The sequence below is a fragment of the Labrus mixtus genome, chromosome 16 (genome assembly GCF_963584025.1).
Source record: "Labrus mixtus chromosome 16, fLabMix1.1, whole genome shotgun sequence".
NCBI classification, from domain to species: domain Eukaryota; kingdom Metazoa; phylum Chordata; class Actinopteri; order Labriformes; family Labridae; genus Labrus; species Labrus mixtus.
In genome coordinates this window covers 17,512,195-17,537,306 of record NC_083627.1, presented here as the reverse complement: position 1 = coordinate 17,537,306, position 25,112 = coordinate 17,512,195, and the positions used below count along the sequence as shown (strand labels likewise).

Here is a 25,112-nt window from a genome sequence, read left to right as displayed (position 1 = left end):
ACAAAACAAAACAATACCCAAGATGTCTCACTCATCACTTGCCTTCTCCTGTGTGTTTCCTTTAGCAGAGAAGTCTCTCCCATGGTCCACCACTAGGAGTGCTGCAGCTTTGCACAAAACCAGCAATCCCAAATCGTCCACAGCTGCTGCTGCTGCCTGGCACTGAGCCAGTGTGCAGCAGAAGAAGGGGAGCTGACACCCAGTAAATGCAGACAAGCAGACACCTTCTAAATCACTAACAGTGGCTTTTTTATTAAGAAAATATATGTTCCACATGTTACTGGACAAATAGGAAACATATATTATGCTGGACACAGATTATAGAGACAAGCTGTACTGAAAACCAAAAAAATCTTCAAAAGGAAAAAGTGCTTGTCTTTATCCTAAATTGAATCTTTAGTGTCTTAGAAGGAGAAAATACAAAAGAATGAACTCTCAGTTACAACACCAACACCAAGAACTACCTAAGCATTTATCCATTTAGTTTTGCAAAATCTTCTTAGACTGCTGCCAATGCGAGGAAGGAATTTTCTACCTTTTCAACAAAAAAAGTGGAACAAAGAAAAAAACAAAAGGAACATTCCATGTCCTGCAGCAGCTCCTCGGTCCTGTTTGTCCAGATCACAGTCTCACAGTCTGTAAGGGTCGTGACCCTCTTAGGTACACTCAGACCTGCCATACCACTGAGAAGTCAACCTGCAGGTCTGCAGAGGGAGAGAGAGAGAGAGAGAGAGAGAGAGAGAGAGAGAGAGAGAGAGAGATTAAATGAGTCAAGAATTACAATTTTTAACTCAGCAAAACGTAGATTACATTTATAGCCATGAGAATAGTCTTACAGTCCATGGTGTTTATTCCTGCCTGATCCGAGTATCATAAGTATACTTCATCCATAATGATTATATGCATGTTAACAAGCATAGAGTGTTTGTACACCTAGGTTAATAATTGTGTTGGTTAAGCAATCCGCTCGATAGGTCACCATGACACTACACACCAAGTACTCTGCAAATACTGAATATGGTGACACGATAAGATAAGACTCCCTTTATTGTCCCTGTGGAAAATTTGCCTTGGACTTGGACATTACTGAAAAAAGGCAGACAGCGCAAAAAAAAAAAAAACAACTGTGAAACAATTTACTTGCAGCTTAACCCTAATCAAAATAAGAGTGGTTACATGTACAGAGGTTGTTCCTTGTTTTGTGAATTGCACAGCCCTTTGAAGAAACTAACAGACTTGAGAAGATGTCAAATTCTTAAACTTGGGAGGGGAAGCAGTTTTTTTTTAAAGGATGAAAATGATTGTGGATTGTTCAACATATTATTTTACCCATGCCACTCCCTCATAAAAACATGTTGCCTACGTTGAACACAGTACAACTCAACCACAAGCATTCCTGTCTGAGATCTTAGGGCCAGCCTCAAGTTGAGATGAGGAGCAGGTTATAGATGTTTGGTAATCATCCCAAACTGACAAACCTGTTTAAACTAACATGGATTAAATGATGTATTAAGGTTGTTAAGTAACCCTAACCCTAAAATCAAGCAAAAATCTTTGATATTATTTCCCAAAATGACTTTGGACCAACAACTTGGTTTCAGCTAAGGCAACTGAATGTTTGAGTGTGCTCAGTTTCCCTGTGCTATGTGAGTTTGCTACTGACATCAAGGGTGAGTCTAATATCACAGTCAACACTATTGGAGTCTTTACAACCTGTCTGGAAGATCAAGTTTCCTGCTCTCTCAGATTTCAATGTCACTCTGCTCAAAGAGCTCAGTAATTGCTTTTAAAGCATAACCATTAAAAATGTCTGCCAATGAATGTCTGTCACTTAATTTCTGCATGTGCTTATGTACCTCTATATTCATGTGCTGACAATCACGTTAGGGAACAGTCCCCCCCTCCTTGTCCTGTCTCTGCCTGTGGTCCTGCCACTGATGTTGAGCGTGTGACCTTTTCTCTCAGCTAATCCACACCAAAAAGCCCTAATTACTGCTGCCGCTCCACCAACCTCCCCTGGCCCAATAATCAATACAGCCGATTGGCCGGCGGATCACCCCGTCAGACACCAGCGCTTTACATGTGACTCAGTGTACGTGTGTGTGTGTGTGTGTCTAAGAAGGATGTGGTGATAGTGTTTTCATGGTAAGATTAGCAAGAAACCAGCAACAAAAGATAAGGAAAGAGAGAAAAGAAACACTGCACAAGCAACACTGACAGTATGACAGTGACAAAGTTTACACATCAGTGCACACACACTTGTACACACACAAATTCCTCCCTCCAAGCTGAATGTTGTGACACCAGTTGACCTTATTGAGCTGCTGTTCTGTAAGAGTCCCTGATTAGAATATCTTCCCTTTAACCTTTCGCAGAGTGACGCGCCTCTCGAAAGCAAAGAAATAAGCCATCGGTTAATGCAGAGAGGGAAATGTATTCTGTCGTTTTTTCATTATGCTGTGGCATTTCACTCAACGTCCTGATAATGCCGCTTTTCAACAATAATACTCCGCTTTCAATTTTTTTTGGGAGGGAGGGGGGTCATGCAGGTGTGTGCTTCTGGAGATATATGACGAGCTGACAGTGTAAAATGTACACTCCCCAGAGCGCTCATGCTTTTATCACGACACTTTCTCACCTGTAGGTGTGTATGTGCTGCATCTGTGTGTGTGTGTGTGTGTGTGTGTGTGTGTGTGTGTGTGTGTGTGTGTGTGTGTGTGTGTGTGTGTGTGTGTGTGTGTGTGCAAAATAACACCTGAGGACATTTCAGGAGCAACAAAAGGGTCAGAAACAATGTTATCTCACAGAAAAAGGAAGTTTAATTTTAGGCTGCAGCTTTGTGAACAGTGTCATATCTGTGAAAAAGAAGCAGGTGATCTCTCTTTACCTCCTTCCTTTCTTCCTTTCTCTTTCTCCTTCTGTCACTCCCGCTGACAGTCTTTGATTGCATTAGACAAGTTAATGAAAAGCAACACAGAAGTGCAGCCTGCACCTGCCACAGTGGATGTCTGTGTGTGCATACTTGCCAGTGCCTATGTCTGGCTGTCCCATGTCCTGGGGCGTGCCAGCCAGTCAACACAAGGAGGAGACGTTAATAGAGTGATGAGAAGCTTCTCTATACCTTCAGGCTGAGGTTTCGATGCAGAGATGAGAAATGTTTGTGAATTAAAACGACTGTTTCTACGCTAGCAGTAAGAAAGCTGAGGGGAAGGAATAACGCTGTTTTTTGAGACCCCATTATCACGAGCCAGGGTTAAAAAAAAAAGATATTGCATATCTTAATTCACTTAAATGAGACTTGCTGAATTACATATAATCTATATGCAGTGTCCTAGATTTTGCATAGCACTCCATCAAACATGTAAAGTTATGAGCTTTGAATTTAGCTGCAGGTATTGTGCAAGTCATTAGCTTAATCAATTCAGCAAATTTCATTCAGAAAGACTGCCTCAAAGTCATTTTACAAAACTTCCGCCAGAATAATAAGTCAATGTTTTTCTTGTATGTCAGTTTGTGAATGTTATTGTGGCTGACAAGTGCAAACACTTTACATTGGCCCATATAATGTCCATTAGAACAACCAGCTGCAAATTTCAATACGATTAGAACTGAAAAACACGAGCAAAAGTCCAAAACAAATACTAATTGCAAATGAAAACATGTTGTAGAATAAGAAGAAGAGTGAAAATAAGTGCTCTTAATGTAAAGAAACTTACAGCCAATAGAATTAAAAAATACTAAATATAAAACTAACTTTACAAACTGAGAACCATATATATCTATTTTGTTGGATTTGGGGTCCATCGTATGGTGACTGTGTTATTAACAAGTATTATGCCATTACTCATCGCTTAAGAAACGCCTTGTTAATTCTGAACAAACAATAGGCCTCATTACTATCTCGATAACGAATAGCTACATTTTGTCAGTCCATCACCAGAGGTTGATGACATCTTTCATGTGACCTGCAGTCAGCTGTGGTTAATCTATCAGCTCATGCTGGCAACCAGGTCAGACAGAGTCAATAAGATATGACTATCCACTGTTGGGACATTGCCTATTATCTTTTAAGGTAAGTTGACATGCAAACATAGTTTCTCTGATGTGTGGTTTCATTATTGCTCTTACAGTGTGCTGTAATTAGGGAGCAGTCATCAAAGGCAGCTCATTCCCTCCCAATGTGATGCTAGGTAACAAGTCTGTAATGCTATCCACCCCTAATAAAAGGTGTATTATATTGATTTAATGGATGCATGTGATGATAGAAATGAGTATCCTGTATTTGCTAAAGCTGCCATAATTAAAAATGTTACTGTCCCATTCACTGCGCTTCATGACCATAGTAAGTCTTTGCAGGTAAACAGAATCAATAGAAGCGACATAACAATTGTGTGCAAGATACTATTTGCCATCTTTCAAAGCAAATAGTCCAAGTAACATAACCTTGGGTCATATTAAGGATCAGTTTAGGTTGCAACTTACTTGAAAGTAACATTTTTGCACAGCATGAAGGCTCCTTAGCTTTACAGCAGTTTAGACGGTCAACATGACACAGGTTTAAATTTAGTCCTGTGTCACAAAATATTCAGAAGAAGGCATGGAAGACTAAAGAGCATTAACAATAAACAGAAAAATATGTTCTTATTTCGTATCACTTCTTTGCATCAAGTCAAAATCTTTGCCTAATGGTTTCCTGTGTGCAGAATGAGCTCACTGGTTAAGGTGTTTTCTTAACCAGCAGGCATGACAGAAACAAACTAATAATAAGATTGTGTGAGAAGTTGAATATTCCTTCAAATTCAGATACTCATAATGTCTCTTTAAGATCGGCAGCAAAGTATAGACCACAATCTGTGTTTATATATATGCAGTATGTGAATATTTATGTGTCTATGCGAGTGTGAAAGTAAGCCATGTGACTGAGAAAATGATGGTGGACTGAAGACGTGCAGCCCCGCAGAGAGCTGCCCCTGTAGGCCCAGCCTGCTGAGTGAAACCCTGTTCTAATGTTTAGCTTAAGGGGTGAAAAAGAAGGTGAGTGGGGGGGAAAGGAAGGAGAGAAGGATGAGCGGATGACAGTTTGGGGTTCTGTGGGTAGACAGAAAGTGAAGAGAGTGAAGAGGGAAGCGGTTGAAGAAAGGGAGAGATGGGTCAAGGAGGAGTGACAGGGAGAGAGAGGGAAGGAAGGATGAAAGGTCCAACTGGGACGGAGCGTAGGAGAGGTCCCGCTTGGTCCCGTCAGTCAGTCGTCTCTCTCTGACACCTGAACCTCCGCTGACTGGGTCGTGACTGCCTCTCTGGCACAGGAGATATCACTAGGGGGGCTGACCTTTGACCTCTCACCTCCTCGCAGCCTTCGCCCTGCCTTCTCAACCACCCCCATATTTGAATCCCTGCTTTATTTTATTTTCAGCACTTTCTAGTGCTCCCCTTCACCAGCAGTCACACTACTCTAGTGGTCAGAGCTGGTTCAACTCTTCACTTTCTTTTTAAATAGTTAAGTTCTGATTTTTAAGAGTTTTGAAAAAAATAAAAATAGTTGTTTCAGATTTTTCCTACACTAATTTTCTTATGAGATAAGTCAACGCCATGTTGAGGAACACTTTATAAATCAAGAAGCAACCTGGGGCTGAAATAGATGAAGCCATTGAGCAAGTACCAAAACACTGCAGTTCCTCAATTGGGGTAGCCTCCAGAAGCCAGTCAAATTGTCAAACATGCTTTGTTGAAGTGCTGGCGTCTCTGAAAAGAATGCAGTAGCCAGTATGTCCTCCTTCTAAGTTTCGGTTCCAGTCCTGAATGATCTGTATGTGTTTTGACCAGAGAAGGTAGATCCAGACAAGGCTGTTTTCGTGCCCTTTGGTTTGCCAGATATGAGACCAGTTATCATGGCAAACATTCAGGTGTCGCAGCGATGGAAGCATGCAAGCGAACTGGTTCAGATATATCTGATTATACCTGACCTAAAAAGCCTAAAAATGCTTTAAATCAAAGGTGAATGTTGCAAGCTGTGAGCTAGACATCAACACAGCTAATTCAAGCACGGAATTTAAATATGATGTCTTCCTATGTAGATATTTGTACCTAAAAAGTCTATTTTCTATTTTTTGATGTGAAGTAAATTAGCAGCACACGTCCTGCGATGTGACTATTGCACATGTACACATCTCAATTGCGATGTTAAAATGACTCATTGTTCAGCCCTAACTCAGGAAACTTCAGTTGGCACCAAAGCACAAAAAGATCTTTCTTCAGTACTACATTTATAAGGATTCCTAAAATACGTCACCTTGGGGCGCCTAGTGGTAAGTGTATGCGCCACATGTACAGAGAATGTAGTCCTCGAAGCAGGCGGCTCAGGTTCAAATCCGACGAGTTGCGCCTTCCCAGCATGTCATTCTCAACTCTCTCTGTCCCTGATTCCCAACTCTCTCTGTCCCTGATTTCCAACTCTATCCATGGTCCTGTCATGGAGCATACTTTTTTTTTTTTTTTTTTAAATACACCACCTGCAAAAAAATTAGTACACATGGTAAAGATGCACACATCCCAGAGTAAGGAATATACCAACTCCGTCTAATTTTGAGCCAGGAAAAACCCTGAGACATTGTCACTAAAAAGTAAATATACATTTTTTGGAATCAAGGCGACATTGAAAATATTATATAACAACACATTTTAAACACGTATCTGAATAACATGGCATCTGCTGGTTTAGGGCAACAAACACAAACATGCACACACAAATATCCCTGGGGAGTGTAGTCTAATCCCGGGTTTACATTGTTAGGACAACATGGATAATCCTGCTAACAGGGTGTTTATCTAGGAACTGCAACTGCTGAATCCCCAACACACACAGTATTGACCCGGAGAGGAAAATAGCAAGGTGGAAAGAAAGCAAAGAATGAGAGTAAGACAGGACAACCAAGAAAAAAGTGATTAAGCAAATGAGAAAAATAGTGGAAAATTAGAAGAATTTACAGAAAAAGATTGCACTGGAAGACACACAGAAGCACACAGAGACTGAGGTAAGGGTGTTAGAAGAGGAAAGAATAAGGTCTTTGCTGTCATGTATGCAGATGAGTGTGATCACATCAATGCAGGAGTGGACTCAGCGAGTCCCTTAGGACCACACGCACCAGCCAGAACACACACACAGAATGGCAGACCAAAAAGCATATAAGCCTACATTAGAGATCAAAATCACGGACGCATAAACAGTGCACACATGTCAATACAATAATCTAATTAAGTGTCAAGATAGAGACTTTCTTTGGTCAAACATGTGAACTTAATGCGCATATTTGAAGTAATAGATCTACTTTACAATTAAATCGTTTTGGGTTATTTCTTTTTCATTGCATTGTCTTTAGAGTTGAGTTTTTTTTTCTGGCTGTTTGCCGCAGACGTGTGATAAGTAGGACACCTTTTCCTGGGTGTATCCTTTCTTAGTCCAGGTTGTTGCCGGGAAGGCCCCAGTCACTCAAAACCCAGAACAGAGTGTGTAGATCAAGTAATTAATAGACAGGTGGATGGACCTTTTCATTCCTAACCAACAGCCAAGAATACCATGTGCAATCACACCAGCACTTTAAAGTTACAGGCTGGAGGGCAAATGTGCAATTTACATCAGTACCTCATAATCATGTGCAATACTCCAGCACTTTTGCACTTTAATATTCCGGTACTTTGACATTACTTTACTTAAAATATCAAAATAGGGCTCTCATTAGAGGTTATACCAGTCAAAGCTCACATCCTCTGAGAATAGAGTTTGTAAACTGCACATAGAAGCTAAAAGAAGTTCAAGACTGACTATGAACAGGAACAAAGAGGGAAAACAACGGGATTATGCCGTTGAAACGATTTGTATTAATATAAGTGACATCCAACAACTCATGAAAGCGATATGGCTCTTTAATGATATGCACAAATGAAACCATACACATCTTCTCCCAAAGACACACTGCATCACACACATTCATGAATATACACAAAGCATCCATACTTTTCCCTACAGGTTTGGAACTTCAGTGGCTAACTGCCACACCAGTATCTAACGCTGCCTGTCGGAATATTGCGCTGGCTGGCGTTAACTGGGAGGTAAGGCGGGCTGGGGGGATATCGGCAGAAGAAGCAGCAAGTTTTAGCATGCATGTCAGGGCCTGGGGACGCTCCCTGAGCCAAATGCCAGTCTATAGATCGCAGAGGGGACTAAAGATCACATCATCGTCCAACAGGACACGGGTGACACCGGACAGCGGACGTGGGAGAGAGGGAGGGCCGAATGATCCCTGCCAGGACGAGCTGTTATAGACAGCTGCTGTCATTACCGACCAAACATGCACCCGTACAAGTGCACGGACGCACACACACACACATAGTAACACACACACGTACGCGAGTGGTGACGACGACGTTATAGACAAGCGCTGTCATTAGAGGAGTCTCAGCGGAGCTCAAATGATAACGAGCAAAGGGGGAGTAAGGGGAGGGGTTGTTGACAAGGGTGACTGTCCGGCTGTCTGCAGGTAAGCGTGTGGCGTTGGAGAGGTCAGCTTGCTTTAACACACACACACACACACACACACACACACACACACACACACACACTTAGAACACGCACAAAGTACCCTCACACAATGGACACAGACTACACATTCAAAAGAACATGTCTACTAAACTGTTCATTCCCATCAGCTGCACAATGTCAAAAGACTATTTTTAGTTTCTGGGGAGTTTCAGTGAAATCTCCAGAATAGATTAGATAATGTTTAAGCCTTATTCTTCATTTTGAAGTTTATTTTCTGTGAATTCTGTTGCTTTCATTTTAAAGAAAGGAATGAAAATGGCAAAGGTTCAGGGGACTTTCAAAACGAGCCCTCAGGGATGAGAAACTTTTCCAAGGAAAAGGGGAAAGAAATTGTTGAGATTCCACAAATTCTGACACTCCTCTGATACAATATCAAGAAAGACTGGCGAGGCTGCTGTAGGCCTACTGTATTTTTATTGTCCTGGGTGCATCTTATAAAAATGTTACATAATTAAAAAGGACACATACAAGAGAATGAACACTAAGTACAAATAAGTTTGACCATCCAAGCTGTAGTTTGATTCAGTTTGAATAGCATGACACATGAAATCTGATCTTTGGAAATCAGATTGTGGCCACCTTACTACATTGTCTTACATAAGTTAGCTAACAGGTCAGATCTTTTGCAATCTCAGAACCCATAAGTCATTATGTAATAACCATCCAAAGTAGACTTACCATGAGCTTCTTGAGTGGTAAGTGATTGTATATGCTCTTGTAGAAGACATAAGTTCGTATGACATCAGCCTCATTTTAAGACAAACACAGTTTATTTGTAATACCAGGATAAAGATACGATACCAAACAAGACTCACACTACCCACGAGTATCACAGCAATGTCTCTGATAGGTGAAGCTCGCGATCACCATGATAATGTTTCCCCTCCCCCGGCGCCATATGCAAACTGATACTTCTGCTAGCAGGCTAGCTAGTTAGGTAGCTAACACGAATCGTACTAATAACCTTGTTATGCCTCAGTTAATTAAGTTTATATATTCACACAACACAAACTACAAGATGGAGAAGAAAACACATTTTAAAATGTTTGTTGAATGGAGGTCAGTTCATTTCTGAAATGCTGATTGACATTTAAAAAGTAAACAAAAAAGTTAGATCAGAGCAATAAATTTGAATAGAGCGTTAAGGCTTGAAGTGTGAATATTGTCAAAGTTGCACGGGGAAATGATAGCTATTTAGTTCCAGCCATTAAGATATTGCAGCATTTCATAAAAATCTATATTTATAAACCTAATATTTTATTTAACCAAAACCAGTTCCCTTTTTTTTAAACTTATCCACCTAAAGTACTTGGAAAAGACCATGGTTTTGGCTAAAACAATATGTGAGCATTCATTCTTAATATTGTGTGATGTGAACATTATTTTTGGGTTACTCGCAAAGTTCAGTCTGTGCACGCAGTGTTAGTTCTGCTCCACGGTTTTGCTCCGTCTGACGGCCCTGCCACACCAAGTCAGTTTCTGGAGCATGAGTGCAGCCTTGACACACCGATCACAGGTTTACAAGATCACAGGAGAACTACAAGTTCATGCGGTAATAAAGAGAACAATGCACAAATAACATGTTGCTTTGTCTTTCCATCTGTTCATTTGGTGTCTGTTTTAATGTAATGTTGATAAAGTGATGGAACATAGTTGGAGTGGATGGCGTTAATAGTGTTTTATTCTTAAATTGACCGGATTCTCTGTGTATTTCCTTGTCTGACTTCCTGTTCTGGTCCATCTATTCTGTTCAACTTGATGCATGCTTGCAGCGCAAAATGCGCATTTGAAACGGTGCAGAGCGGCAAGGCGCTGCTGGAGATGGACTGCTGTGCGTGCTATGTAAACACAATCATTTAATAGAGTGAGAGCGAAAGGCACCGTATTGCGCGGCGCTGACGGACTATGTGGAAATTGCAGGTTAAGGTTAGAGAGCAGCGAAAAGACCCTGAAGTCTGCCAAGGCACATGATGCATGCCACCACCAATGTGGTTTTGCTGACTGACAAGAAAATCCATGCTTTGAAATCCATGATGACTGTCTGTAAAGAAAGACAAGATTTTCTCAATGTAAAAGAAATCTAGAAAATAAGTTTGTAACATTTTCAGGAGCCGCTGTGACGCTGGGTTCAAACATACTGTGCTTTGATCAGTTTCATTGCTACTTAACACAGACTCTTAAGCCCTCAAGCTTTCCCCTGAAGGACAATGTCAGCTCCAGTGATGACAGTTTATAGAAGTTCCTACTTAAGTGGGCTTCTACCGTTTTTTTGTGCAGATGTTGCTTCTCTCATCAGATTCACGCCTCCAAAAATAAAGTCTAACTTTCTCTTAAATAACATACAAAAACTTTTTTAGTAAAGAATTAATGACTTGAAACATAGTTAAACTTGTCCCCCAAGGTGTCATTACTGTTAATGTTATGTCACATTATTTGCACTCCGGCATATTTGACGGAACAGCTGGAGGAGGAAAAACAGGAGAGAAGACAGCAATCTAATCATTTATAGTGCTTTCAATTGCACAAAAATCCCTGAAGTTTTCGAGATGAGCTGCATTTGTGAACACAGCCACATTTTTCACTCAGACTCAGCCCCAATAGTATTTTTTTCTTCAGATAGTCAGAATCTATTTTCACATAATGCACTACTGAAAATATCTAGATAATTTCAGGAGGACTGCTCCTGAAATTCTCCAGACCTGGCTGTTCACGTATGCACCTCACAGTGGGAGACTATCTATTTCAGAAAGGAGTAGTGGCGGGGTCTCCTAAGGCAACACCTGATGTTATGAAAAAGGACACGGACGAAGCAGAGTCCATGTCGGGTAGAAGGGGGTTTTGAGGTTTATTACCTGCGATCGATCAGTGCACAACCATAGACATTATGCACGTGACCACTGAGACAGTATGTTCTTCTCGGCTCTTTAGTTGTCATTGTAATTCTGTCTAACACGAAGCATTGATGTATAGGCAGAGATAGCGTCATTATAGCGTGGTATAGCAAACTCTGTTGCTTCATCTGCCCACTTTCACGTTGCTCTTTTTGTGTCATGTAATGCCTTACGGCCAAATTCCACCAGATGCGTGTTCAGTCTCGTGTTCAAAAGTCAAACTTTTTATTTTATTCAATGTGTGTGCTTCCACTGGCTCCGCTGTGTCTCAGCTCTGTCTCAACTCTGGCAGTCCGGAGCCCTCCGTAGCAGATACGCAAGGGTAGGGCTGGGAAGTTCATCGAAAATTAATCGAATACGACATTCAGAACCTGTAACCGACGTGTACTTGCCCATTTTGATTATTTTCAGCGCAGAGTAACGTGACGACACGTCCAATCCGTGACGTAGAAGCAATGTCCATCGTTTGGACACATTTTGTCTTTAGGGAAGACAAAAGGAAGCACCAAAAGAAGTCAAATGTAAACACTGCGGAAAAAAAGTTTGCAAGAAATGCAAGTTATTTGTCTTCTGGTTATTTATCCGGTTTATTTTCAGAGTAAAACACTACGTTTTGACGGTTCAGTACAATGATCGTATGTTTGTTTGTTTATGTGTTTTAAATAGTGTTATACGGTTTTATACCACACACATAGTATTATCTTGTGCTGTCGCAAGTGAATCTGTAAAATTGTCTGTGGGCACCTGTGGGAGTTGACGGACGAGGGTGCACAGAGCCATAATCTGCTGGAAATTCTGGGTTAGGATACCCCATGCCCCCCTCTGGTCCGACCAGAATAGTCTCTCTCTGTCTTATAATATTCAAAGGAATTAAACAAGCAAACTGAGATACACATGAATGAAAATTGCAACATTTACAGTAATTAAAATTAATTCCAATTTTACAGTAAAATTGGAAATAATTACACAAGGAAATATGGCAAAGCTGTGAAGCAAACTGGATTGATTATTGCAGCATTTCTTAAGTTTATGGTGGACACTTTGCCTCTGTTTTTGAGCCTTGTGTAGTGTGTTTAAGCCACTCAATTTTTAAAAATACATTTTTCACGTAAAGCCCCTTTTACACAACGTCCTGATATTTTCCTGTTTTCGGGACTGCAGTGCATGTGTGAAAGGGGCTAATGGTGAAAGTTTGAAACAAAAACAAAAGGTTTCAATAAATCCCAGTTTCATGATCAGTTGGTAGACATACTGGTAGACACCTTTGCCAACATAGTGACCCCTCGGTAAATAAAATGAAAAAATTCTGCGTGTGAGCATTTGTGAGGGTCCATTTATTTTCTGTGCTTCTAGGAAGCGGCAGGAAGTCAAATTCTATGTTCATCATAGCTTCACGATTCATAATTGAGGAAACATAGCTAGGTAGACTTTCACTTTCTCCACATCACAAAACATGAGCAATGTTTTCTGATGGCTACTGCTGCTCTCTCAGCGTTTTCTCTCCTACAGAGAGATAAGAAGTCTTTATCTGCTGTGTTTACACAGCCATAAACATACAGTATCTCACTGATTTCACTTAGAATCAATTTGTCTTGCTAAGCTCCCACTGTAGAGGGTGCAGCAGATGCAAATCTTGACTGCTCTTTTGCCTGAAGGGGACAGGCAAGCACATCAGTGAATAGTTTCATTCTGCTGCTCAGACTCCCACAGTGCGATGCGCTTCAGGGCTTGTACAAACGACAGGCTTAGAGTTACACGAAGCCTTACATCTGTCACTGAAACATCTCTGTCATTCTTTACAATAACAAGCTGTTGCTCTAACACTGAATATTTTAACGCCTGTGCTGGTTTTAACGTTGGGTTTGCACGTGTAATTTCTGGCCTAAAACTACTCGTAAAATGCAGTTAAGTAATTGGGCGCTGAAAACTTGTGTCTGATGACGGATGCTCCTTAAATGCTTTTTATATAAAAATGCTTTAACATGACCAAAGAGTTAAAGGAGAAAAAACAAGTCAAGTGCAAAAACTGTCTCTCATTTAACTGAAAAATGAAAAAACATTTCTTGATGTGACTGATGTCATCGGCCATCAAAGAGTTTGAGCTCTCCTTTTTGTGTCAGTTAACGCACAAATTGCTCCCTAATCCCTCACAGATTGTGTTTCCAGTGGTCTCTTGTCACCGCGCACGTGAGCACCATTGCTCTTCCTATGCTCAGGCCTGACAGGTGGTTCCCAGGTAGAAATGGGTGTCAGGTGAGCTCAAAAGGCCTGACAATCGCAGCACGTCGCCCCGGGCAAGAGCGCACAAACTCTCCCTGACATGGAGACGTTTAATCTGAGGTGCTGAAACCTCCTCTCTGCCCTCCAGTTCTATGTGTGTTAGTGTGCGTGCCTGTGGGTTTGAAAGTTGCAACTGTGGTTCTATGCTGCTTTTTCATGATAGGTTAGCATTTGACTCCTTGAGGCTGTTTTAACACGTGCTGCTTCACCTGTCGAGTTGTTCATAAGACCAAAGGCTCAAGTCCTTGATATCAAAGGCTTGGCTCAATTTTGAATTTATTGACAGGCACTCTGGAGAGGCTGTTGTGTGTGTCGCTGGCTGTGCAGTTTGGGATTATGATTTAGCTTTGCGTGTTGATCTTCAATCTCTGGTTCAATAAGAGAATCAAAACAAGCATGCAGTAGTATAAGTTACAACAATGTTTAAAAGAAACACTGTGGTGACTTCCTTTTTTCTCATCTTGTTTTTTTAAGTAAAAAATATTATTATTTAAAAAAAAAAAACTTTTTCAGATAGTCATGATTACTTAAACAAAAATGTATGTCAGCAGATTATCGGTTGACAAAAAAATCAGCATGTTACTTTTATTTGATTCATGTCACATACAGGCTGTGGATCAGTCAGTAGAGTCGTCGTCGGAAGGTCGAGGGTTCGATCCCCAGCTCCTCCAGCAACATGTCCGGTGTGTCGTTGGGCAAGACACTTAACCCCAAATTGCTCCCGCTGCTTCGGCGGCGGCGTATGAACAGGATTAATAATACTGATGGTCTCACTACATAGCATCCACTGCCATCAGAGTGTTAATGGGTAGGTGTAAAAACGCTTTGAGTAGTCAGAACACTAGAAAAACACTCAAAGTTTACCATTTACCATTTACTGTTGTTCTGCCAAGGTAGCATTACACTTCTGTGATGACACTATCAACTCAGCTTTTGCTGTTGAGTTAACAGTATAAATAGTTTATGAAGATTTTAAAGATAATTATTAAGTAGTAGCTAGAAACAGTTTATTTGTAACTTGTCTAGTACCGCTGTGATGACAGGAAAATTGGTGATTTGGTTGTCCATAAGGTCTTGTAAGGTATAAAAGAAAACATGTAAATCTGTATGGACACTTGGAAAGAAATCTGTACATGGTGATGGTGAAATGTTTTTAATGGTTTGGTTTGATGACAAAAAGGTTGTCTTTAAGTTGGATTCTGCCTGGATGGAAAACTAACCTGCAGCTAGTTTTGTAAATAATAATAATAATAATAATAATAATATAGTTACACTGTTAATAAATGGGAATTATTTAATCTAATCAATTTTAAAGGTCTCCCAGATGCCAACATGTATAAATCAGGGTTGGTTTTTTTTAAACAATTTCAGTGATGAGTTGTCGTGTCTACAGAAACTCCACGTTCCTTCTTTTCATCTGATTATTGTCCTCAATGTCCTTTGAGAAGAGGTTTATTCACAACTGTTTTTTGACTTCCAAAAGCAGACCAGACCATCAAAAAGAGATAAAGCTTTTCAATATAGTGATTCTTAAGACTGATCAAAGCTTTCAGTGAGTCTGAAGAACAAATAAATAGAATAAGAGATATCATTCATTTCATTTTCATATATATAGTTTTCCTGTCAGAGTAACTTACATTATGCAATTTAAATGTAAAGGGCGGAACAGCAAGACACACAGGGCCAAGAATTGACAGACAGAATGGTGTGATTTTCTCTATTCAAAAGTGATCCTGATTTTACCCTATAACATCTATAAATCACATCCAGGTTTTTTACATGTCTGTTCTATTGTAATGTTATGTAGAAAGGCATAACATTGCTAAAACAACTTCTTATATTTAACTAAATCTGTGAGCTAAAGGCTAAACAAGCTGTATAAATCAAACAATATTCCATCGTCAACATGTTAATCAAGTTGTTAATCTCACAAAACCACAAAGAGACACATTACTTCACCATGAAACCTGCAAGCAGCTGTTTACAAATCATAATACGAATGATAATAATAATAATGTTGTCAGAAAGTTTTTTTTCTTTTTGCTTCCAAAACAAATGCTAACATTAACCATATCAAAATCTCACCAGGCATATTGATTTTGTCCTCAGGGACAAATGAAGATTCGACTTAGCTGTTTAAGTTTTGAAAAGAGATAAGGGATGTATAATTTTACTTCATTTTGTACTAATCAATGAAATCTCAGTTTACCTGATTTAGTCCACCCCATGTTTTCAGCCAATCTGGTCTCCAAAGCTTTTTTTTTTTTTTTGCTTTTTTTTTTTTTTTTTTTAAATATGTTCAGATTGGTTATTCCTGTCTGTTTTTCTTTTTTTTACCATGCACAAAATAAATGTACATTTCTGAGACGTGTTTGTGTGTCTGAATGAAAGAGAGGGAAAGAGAAATAGACAAGAGAAAAGACATGGGCCGAACAGCCTGGCTGTCAGGTGTTGGTACTCACATTAGTCATGTAAAAAATAAAGGATTGTGGGACGCAACAATGGCCGACACAAAGAGCATCCAGGCTCCACTCAGTGTCACCCGATCTCCTGTGTGTGTGAGTGGGTAAATAAGTGTGTGTGTGTGTGTGTGTGTGTGTGTGTGTGTGTGTGTGTGTGTGGTGATGGGGCTTTCTTTAGGGGGTGCGGGCGCCTCATTGGCTGCCATGCTGGGGTCAGGCTGAGGTCAGGACATGTGTGATGGATGGAGCTCTGTCTCTACACTGCTGCCCTTCTCCCGGTCTTCTCTGCTCATGAGGGCCTCAAACCTGCTGAGGCGTCCTGGCTGTGCTCAACTCTGATCCACGCAGGAACAGTTCTACACACAAAAGGAGCTTAAACAAACCTGCAGACGTCTATTTGAGGTGAGTTCTGCTCTGCATGTACCGTCAAGCCTCTAAACTTCCAAATCCCTTCCTTTCTTTCTAAACACCACCAACAACTTCATCGCTTATGTGCACACACAACATCCACTAACCCCATGATGTCATCTCTCCTTCCCTTGTTCTCTTCCTCCATCAAACTGTCAATCCCTCTATTGGCTCCGGCCCTGTATCGGCTCACAGGGACGCAAATCTGTCGATGGAGGAATTCATTTTGGCTGCCAATCACAACAGGGGAGTAGTCAATGAGCGCAGACGTGCCAATACCTGGACTGAGCTGATGACTGACTTCTGTCTGCCTCTCGCTCTCTCCGAGCGTCAAGTTATTTTCCGTCTGCTTACCAACAGTCACCCTGCCTGTGGGATGATGTTGTCTGTCTTTGCTCACCTTGTTTTGGTTTTTTAGTTGATTGTTCAAACTTTGAGGGGTTTTATAACACAATTCTATAGCTGACTAAAAAAAAAGAAGAAGAAACAGATTTGTGTGTAAGAGTGAAATCCAATCCGTGCAGGTGTTACTGCAGAGGACACCAGGTCACACTGATCACATTAACATCACTTCACATTTCATTTACATAATATCCTGAAGATGGTTAAATGAGGCTAAACCTCGAAAGCTTGGTTCAATAAGGTTCGATTGCACCGCCAAAAGTGCATTTGGAGGTACAATACTTGTTTAATAAAGCCTTGTCAGGGGCTTCCAACATTTTCTAATGTATTTTTTGTGTGTGATTACTTTCTTAACTCTATGGTTCTTTATATTGTCTTATTGTATATTGTATAACATACACACACACACACACACACACACACACACTAAAGCGAAATTAGAAAAATAAAGCAAGGTGATATTTCAAAGGCAGAGGCATCCCTTTCGCACTTGAAGGTGACTTTTTTTTAAAGTAGGCCTTTTGCCTCACTGTTTCTCTTTTATCTCTCTGCTGTCTTTGTGTATGTGTGTGTGTGTGTGTGTGTGTGTGTGTGTGTGTGTGTGTGTGTGTTCTCTTGCTCCTGTGCATGTAACTTGTATGACCTTCACACAAGTACCTGTATTTGCATTTGTTTATTAACAAATAATATGCATGTGTTACTTCACTTGACTGTGTCAAAGTGTGTGTGTGTGTGTGTGTGTGTGTGTGTGTGTGTGTGTGTGTGTGTGTTTCGAGGGGCGTGGATCAGTAAATACCTGTACAGCCTGAAGTTGGTGATCTGTGAGTCTAGTTGTCATCTCTAAAAGTCATCTTTGTATCAGTCAAAGAAGAGTGACACTTTCACAACTCCGCACCATTGCTTTTAATTCAGTTTAAATAAATTCATACATGAAATGATAATTTAGGATTTATTTGTCACAGTTAGTAAAAAAAAGGAGCTTTAATTCATTTCAGCACCCTGTGGAGACTATTACCTTCACAGCATGGATTAAGGTTGAGAAAAAAAATCTATGTTGAGGAAGCGTCCCTTCTCCAAAACATATATAGAGGCTATGATAATTAAAAATTTGAAATGTGGATTTTTATTTGTTTTATTCAGTACTTAAAGAACAGCAAAAATACTAAAGCAGAGAAGAAAAAACAAAAGAATGACGCTCATCAGTAAGGGAGAAACGTGCCTTCAAATATTTAATAATCTATTTTACTTTGAGTTAATGTATTGTTATTAAAAACAAATTTATGTCATGCATAAAAAGATAAGGAACATTTCAAAAATAAATTATAGTCAAACTTAAGAAACACAAATATGGATTTTTTTTTCTTGTGAAACACATTTCCTTTCTCACCGGTCGATATAAAAAAAACGTTATTTATCAATGGAGCTTGCTTTAGTATATAACTATATAGGCTATATATTTATTTACTATTATTATTTCAATAAAACATGCTTGAACGTCAACCTTTATTGTTAAGGTTTTTTTAAACGTTTATTTTTTTTAATCTGTCTGCATTTTCAGTATTTAAGACTGTTTTTTATTTAGGCGTTTTTCCTTAACTCCTTATTAGAAATGTTCTATTTTAGTCCGGGTAATAATATTAGAGTTACATATGTTTTTGTTTTTACTTTTATGTCAGCAGCCTAACATTCTCCCTATGTTACAGTTTTAATCAATTTTATTTGAACTACTTATGTCAGAAAGTCGTCTTTTTCACAGCTGTATTCCAATTAACAGGCACAAATGTCTGGTTGGCACAAGGCGCGCGGTCAGGCCACATCAAGGACTCGCAAATGAATGAATGCACAATGTCTGTGTCATCTCCTTAAAGTCGAGCTTTAAACATATTTTCCTTCTTCACAAGGCCCTAATGGTTTTCATCAAACATCTGTCAGCGCCCATGTGTTTATCTGAGGCTCTAATGGGAACCATCAGCCGCGCCGAGGTTAAATATTCTGCCTGTCTGAACGTCCTGCTTTCACAAGGCTGAGGTCATTTTAAACTTTTAGCAACGAGCCTGTAGGTGTTTTGGTCAAACAGGCCGTCGTAGCTGGACTGTGACTGCGTTGTTGAGCTGCTTGTTTGCCAAGTGTGCTCTGTAAACTGTTGTTTAGGTGGGTGGTGCTGTGACAACAAACTCAAACTCTGACCGAGGACTGACCCCGGCCTTCCTTTTAAGGATCAGCTGCGTTTCTAATCCACACTGTGTGGCTCCTGCAGCGCACAGAGGCCCGGAGACAATCCCAAAGAGTGGGCTCCGGGGGCACCCAAGGGTCCACGAACGGGTTACATTTATTTAATTCCTCCCATTTAGACATAGGCTATAGATAGCTGTTTTAAATGTTTGATGAAATTAAGTTGTTGTCTTTAGTTTTCGTATAACTTCAGTTTTCAACTTAATTGTATTGTGTGAACTCTATCAGGTTTAACATACGGGGAAAATATTAAATTGGAATTTAAATGTCAAGTGAGAAATTATTTACCAATGTGTTGTCGGTCCTAGCTGCATATGTGGATCGAGGGACACCAGAATGGCGATTTAGAGGAATCACGTAAACACTAGTGTTGGGTTCTTTGGTTAGGACCTATTCCAAAGTTGCAGAGGTTCGTTAACAAAATCCAAATGTGTTTTTAAAAACTCAAATCACACAATAGGCGGTGAATGTTTGTCCTCAAAGCCCTTAATACAAATAAAATAAATATTTCAAGTTCTTTCTTTGAAAGAACATGTGCAAAAGTGTATTTTTTTATTTAATAACTTTAAAATTGAGGAATTTTTAATTATGTTTTCCTTTGTTTAAATTAATGTAAAGCAATGATACTTATTGTATTTACACCGTCTATTAGGCTATATGTGTTTCTTCTTTGGCCTATCTTAACAGTCTAATAATCGCGTAAATTATTATGTTTATTTAAAAAACAGAATAATATGATATAACCTACAGAAAATGATTACTTTTTCGTTGTTCCTGGAAAGAAACTTCCAATCTCGTTTTGAATTTACAAAAATATGAATGCATTCAAACGTATTTCTCCTGATCTTTTCATGAAAATCAATGTTATTGAAACATCAACGCTAAAACCAGCTTAGTTAGTCGCACAAATAGAGCTCATAAACATCCAAAAGATGATTTTCCGGAAATAAAAGAAAAGTTGATTTATCAACACATTCTGTCCTGACAACACAAACAGGCCCTTGAGCAACATGTCTGTGTCCATACTTCTGTATTTATACTGAAACAACTCCTCCAGCAACAAAATGAGGGCGTCTGTAGTCACCAAACTAACCTTGTCAAAAAAAAATGACGATGTGCATTTAAAAAAAAACACTTAATAAAATGCAGTTTTAAAGTATGAGAGGAAATAAATCGGAGATTTGCTGAACAACTTACTCTCTTCTTCCGTGTGTGCTGTTCAGCAGGTCTCCATAGCTCCGAAAGAGTCTTTTCCTGCAGGTAGATTCAAGGTAAAGGTGGACGTGGCTCATTAATCGCGGAGCTTTTGGCGGTTTTTTGCCCTTTTATGGTAAGATGGACTCGCGCTCTGCACAACAGGAATTAAAACAGCAAAAGAGTCAGGAATTGACTTGTTTATGTTTAGAAATTGAACAAAGAATCGAGGATACTTACTAAACTGTAGTAAAGTAAATATTATTCCAAATTGAATATAGGTTAACTTGTAAATTTAATATGATCAACTACATAACTTATCTTTAAAAAATAGATTTCAAATCAGGGGTCGACGAAACCTTTGATAATAACTCTTTCCAAAGTTGAATTGTGAAGCTGAGTATGTGACATGCAGTGCTGCAACTTTTCACTGTTCGTTGTGTCGTCAGGTGTGGATGATGACACCTCCATGTGACCCGGGAGGGACTGAAGAGTTAACACTGACAGGGCCAGTGGGGCACCATCCTTGTCGATAGCCTAACCTCGATGTTTTAATCAATAGAGTTTCTTTTTTTGTCCCCTCAATAAGCCGAGAGCTCGATAAGGTTGTCATCACAAATGACGCTGACGTCCGCGCTCTCATCTCCTCCGTGGATAAACATGCCTTTATTATGTCAATAACTCTTCACCCCAGGGATGGGAGCGCGCGCGACAGCATACATTGAGAGACTCTGCGGTGCGTAAAGGAGAGACGTGCAGCCCCTAAAACCATATGGAAATGGACAACGATTAAAATAAAGGTTGGGTGAGAAGATTTTGGCCATTGTCTCTCCAAAGACTTCCGCTCACCAAATGACAAAGAGGATTCATTTTTTAGAGGGAAACGCACTTTAATACACATGATTGACCCGTAAACGTCTCTCTGGACTAAACATACTGCTCCACTAGATTATACAGACAACACATAAAGGTATGGAACAGACATGGCCATGACCGGCTCCTCAACTGATAAAACTCAGCGCCCTGCAAATAATACATGAAAGCATTACGCATCATGCAATCTCACACAACTGGGCATTCAGACAGACGCACATACACACACTCGCCCTATACACAACGGTTAAAGTGATTAAGGGTGTAAAATAAGAATGTACTCTATAAGGATATATACACGAGGTCATCTCTTTGATTGTGGAATGCCTAATTAGGGACATCCAGTGCAATAAGCCAGGCCGGGGCCATGACAAACAACTTTGGCACATTTGAGGTATTTGTTTAGGTGTGCAGACTTCTGACTTTGAAGCAACAATGATCGGAAACAGGTCTGATGAAGTACACATAGTCGTGATGTCACGCATATTCAACGTAGGTTTCAAATAAAAAAATACACACATGACCTACATTTGGTGGACAGCAAAGAAAGCGTTTTGTGAACATAGTACACAATATATAACAAATCTTTCACTCAAAAGTGGTCCACATTGCTGTCCAAAATCCTAAATACTCCATTAACCCATCCTAAAGGTCCACAAATGCTCTCCATCCACCATGACTTTGGCTTTGGTACACTGGTTATGAGCTTTGATATAGACAGGCCGCCTGTGGCCCAAAGAGGTAACATGGCAGTTTAGCTGGAGGAGTAAGGATCAGCGCCTGTCGAGGAGACAGTGGAGGATGTAGGAGACGGAGTAGAGGGGGCTGAGATTGACTTCTCTGACTCGGCATCGTCCATTTTATCTTGAACCCTCTCTCCCGGGTCTGAGGGTGCAGCTTTGGCCGGCATCAGCCCTTCTTTCTCCCTCTTCTTCTGCTTCATTCTACGGTTCTGGAACCAGATTTTGACTTGAGTCTCATTCAGCTGAAGCGCGGCCGCGATCTCAACTCGCCGGGCTCGTGTCAGGTACTTGTTGAAGTGGAACTCTTTTTCCAGCTCCGTCAGCTGCTTCGTGGTGAAGTTGGTCCTGACCGTGTTGGGCTGACCCCCATAGCCGTACTCCCCGGACCTGCCTCCTGACAACGACACAGATCACAGTGAGCTCGCAGAAGATAGTCACCCTGCATGTCTTCTATAATCACAGCAAACAAGAGCTAAACGTGCTGGAGCCATGGAGCAACCTATTCGCTGCAAGAAGCAACTTTTACGCAGCATGGAGCAACTTTTACGCAGCTAAAAAGCAACTTTTACGCAGCTAAAAAGCAACTTTTACGCAGCTAAAAAGCAACTTTTACTAACAATAGAGCAACTACAAAAAATATGAACCCCTTTTACTCGACAGGGAATTTTAAACATTCTGGATTCATTTTTCATATAGGCCTTGACAAAGTAACACTAAAACACAACACGTTCTTATTGTGTATAAGGCGCAAGCCATAAGCAGGAAAGAAAACATAAAATCCAGAATTTAAACAACTTTATGTTGAATATACTGCAATGTGTACACATCTGCCATTATGTCAATCAAATTGTAAGAGTTTTGATACGTTTCTAGCTGGTGTTGATTAAAAACAAAACTATGCCATTGTCAAAGACACCACTTGGGACCCACCTGTCTTTGGTGGGTTCCTCTTGACTTTCATCCAGTCGAAGGTCTGTGCAGAAGATGCTCCTTCAGACAGAGGTGAGCAACATGTATCCAGGTGAGCCGCGTGCAGAGGTGACAGCGAGTTCGAGCACCCAGGAAAAGGGGTTGCTTGCTCGTGCCCGCCGCCATACGCAGCGTGGGCAAACTGCAGCTGACCCAGGGGTGCTGCACTGTAACCTTGGCGATGCTGGGAGACCATGGAGGAGGAAAGGTTACCAGAGTACATCAGTGGGCCGCACTGGGGGAAACCTGCTGCGGAGTCTACTTCCTGGTTGAGCGCGTAATGGTTATACGTAGTGCAGAAACTTTGGGGTGCATAGCTGGAGCTGCAGGCCGGATGGGCCCCATAAGCGAGACCCAGAGAGCTCGCGGTAGTCTGGTATGACCCGGGCTGGTGAGGGATTATGTCAGGGGAAGCCCTGCTCGCCATGAAACGCTCATCCGCCCCGCAATTGTTGACACTCACCGCGCACGACTGGAAAGTTGTAATCCCGTGGTCTGAGTGGAAAGCCCTGACAGAGCAGGAGCCACCTTCACCGCTCATCACTGAGTAGTCTAAGAAGCTGCTCATTGTAGCATCGTTCTACCGGGACCGAGGGACCATCCGCTGAACAGACACCCTCTGATCTCTCTTCCTCTTTCTCTCTCTCTCTCCCACTCTTACCCTGAGTGACCGTGCCAACCTTTACCTATACTCAGATCTGATTAGAAGGAGGAGGGGGGCGCAAGGGCCGATATCAATGAACGGGTGCTGTCACGTGGGCCCCGGGTCAGCCAGTGAGGCACTTGTCCTTATCCCCTCAGCCGGTGACAGATTGGTGTTTGAGTGGCTATTTAAATTCCAGGCGCTCGTCGATCAAGGTGACGCGCGTCGCCACTAATGTATTGGCCGAGCAAACAATGAGCTGGGAGGCAGACGGCGGCGGACAGCTCCGGGGTCGCATAAAGAGAGGAGACCGGCGGCTTCCAACCTACCGACATGCGCTCTCAACCCGGGGAAAGATTAATGTTTGACCCTGTGCAACCTCTCCACGAGGAAGACCTGCACTCTGACCTCAGGTACGATATTTTTGGAACAGGGAGGAGAATAGGTGTGCGCGCGTAAACGTGTTAGTCTGCGGACAGAAAGTATAGTGCATGTGCCCTCTGTGCGTGTGATGCCATCTGTATAATAACGTCATTCTCTCCCAAATGGATGGATGGCTCAATGTGTGTGTGTGTGTGTGTGTGTGTGTGTGTGTGTGTGTGTGTGTGTGTGTGTGTGTGTGTGTGTGTGTGTGGGTGTGAGATTGCCTCAGGCTGTGGGCTTTCAATGTCCCATTCCAATGCGAACTGTTTCACGCTTTAACTCTGTGAGGGATTCGCTCAGCAAATATTTTCACGGTGCGACATTGAGGGAGAGGCAGGAAGTCTTCACTCCTGACACCAGCAAAAAGGGAGATAGCTTTTTTTTTTTTTATTACGACTTCCCCTATCAAGGTCGCGTTAGAAACATTTGGCTGCTTTTCAGCTCTTCAGGGAGGTCGCAGGTGAAGCAAAGACAAGGAAACATATTAACAACAAGATGATGTGGTATTAATTTTTCTCTCCCGGGGTCATGGGGTCTGCTATCTACCCTGATTTCACTCCCACATGTATTCATTATGTATGTATAGTGATCAAATGATGTGATAATGCGGGGTCCGTCGTGGAGCTATAATGTGCACATATAGCCCGAGGTGCGAGTGTGGGCTGATTATCCTGTTAAGTTCATCAAATAAAGCTGTTGGAGAAATTAATGGCCACGGAAAGCTGTGCAGCGAGAGGAGAAAAAGACTGAGGGGAGAGAGAGAGAGAGAGAGAGAGAGAGTGAGTGAGTGGGCGGGAGAGCTGCGGTGGAGCGACTTGAAGAGAGCAGAGTCAACCTTTCACTGAGGAAGGGAAAGAGAGGGGAGGGGAGGAGAGGAGAGGGAGGAAGAGAGGATCATATGGGGGGATGAGCGCCCCCACTGGCAGTCCGTGAGAGAACACCAAGCATTTATAGAGGAAGGAAGGAAGGAAGGAAGGAAGGTAGGTAGGTAGGTAG

At 41.2% G+C, this 25,112-nt stretch overlaps 1 protein-coding gene and 1 long non-coding RNA gene across 2 annotated transcripts; both read right to left on the bottom strand.

The window, feature by feature from the left end:
* Positions 1–225: 225 nt before the first annotated feature.
* On the bottom strand, positions 226–2,533 carry LOC132991588 (uncharacterized). The gene is made up of 2 exons (XR_009676205.1): positions 837–2,533; positions 226–704 (listed from the first exon to the last, which is right to left on the bottom strand). It is a non-coding gene; the product is annotated as an uncharacterized LOC132991588 (long non-coding RNA).
* An 18,652-nt stretch (positions 2,534–21,185) lies between these two features.
* Positions 21,186–23,630, bottom strand: hoxa1a (homeobox A1a). The gene is made up of 2 exons (XM_061059897.1): positions 23,012–23,630; positions 21,186–22,475 (listed from the first exon to the last, which is right to left on the bottom strand). The coding sequence occupies exons 1-2, from the start codon at positions 23,616–23,618 to the stop codon at positions 22,093–22,095; spliced, it is 990 nt and encodes a 329-aa protein (XP_060915880.1). The 5' UTR covers positions 23,619–23,630; the 3' UTR covers positions 21,186–22,092.
* Between the last annotated feature and the right edge of the window lie 1,482 nt (positions 23,631–25,112).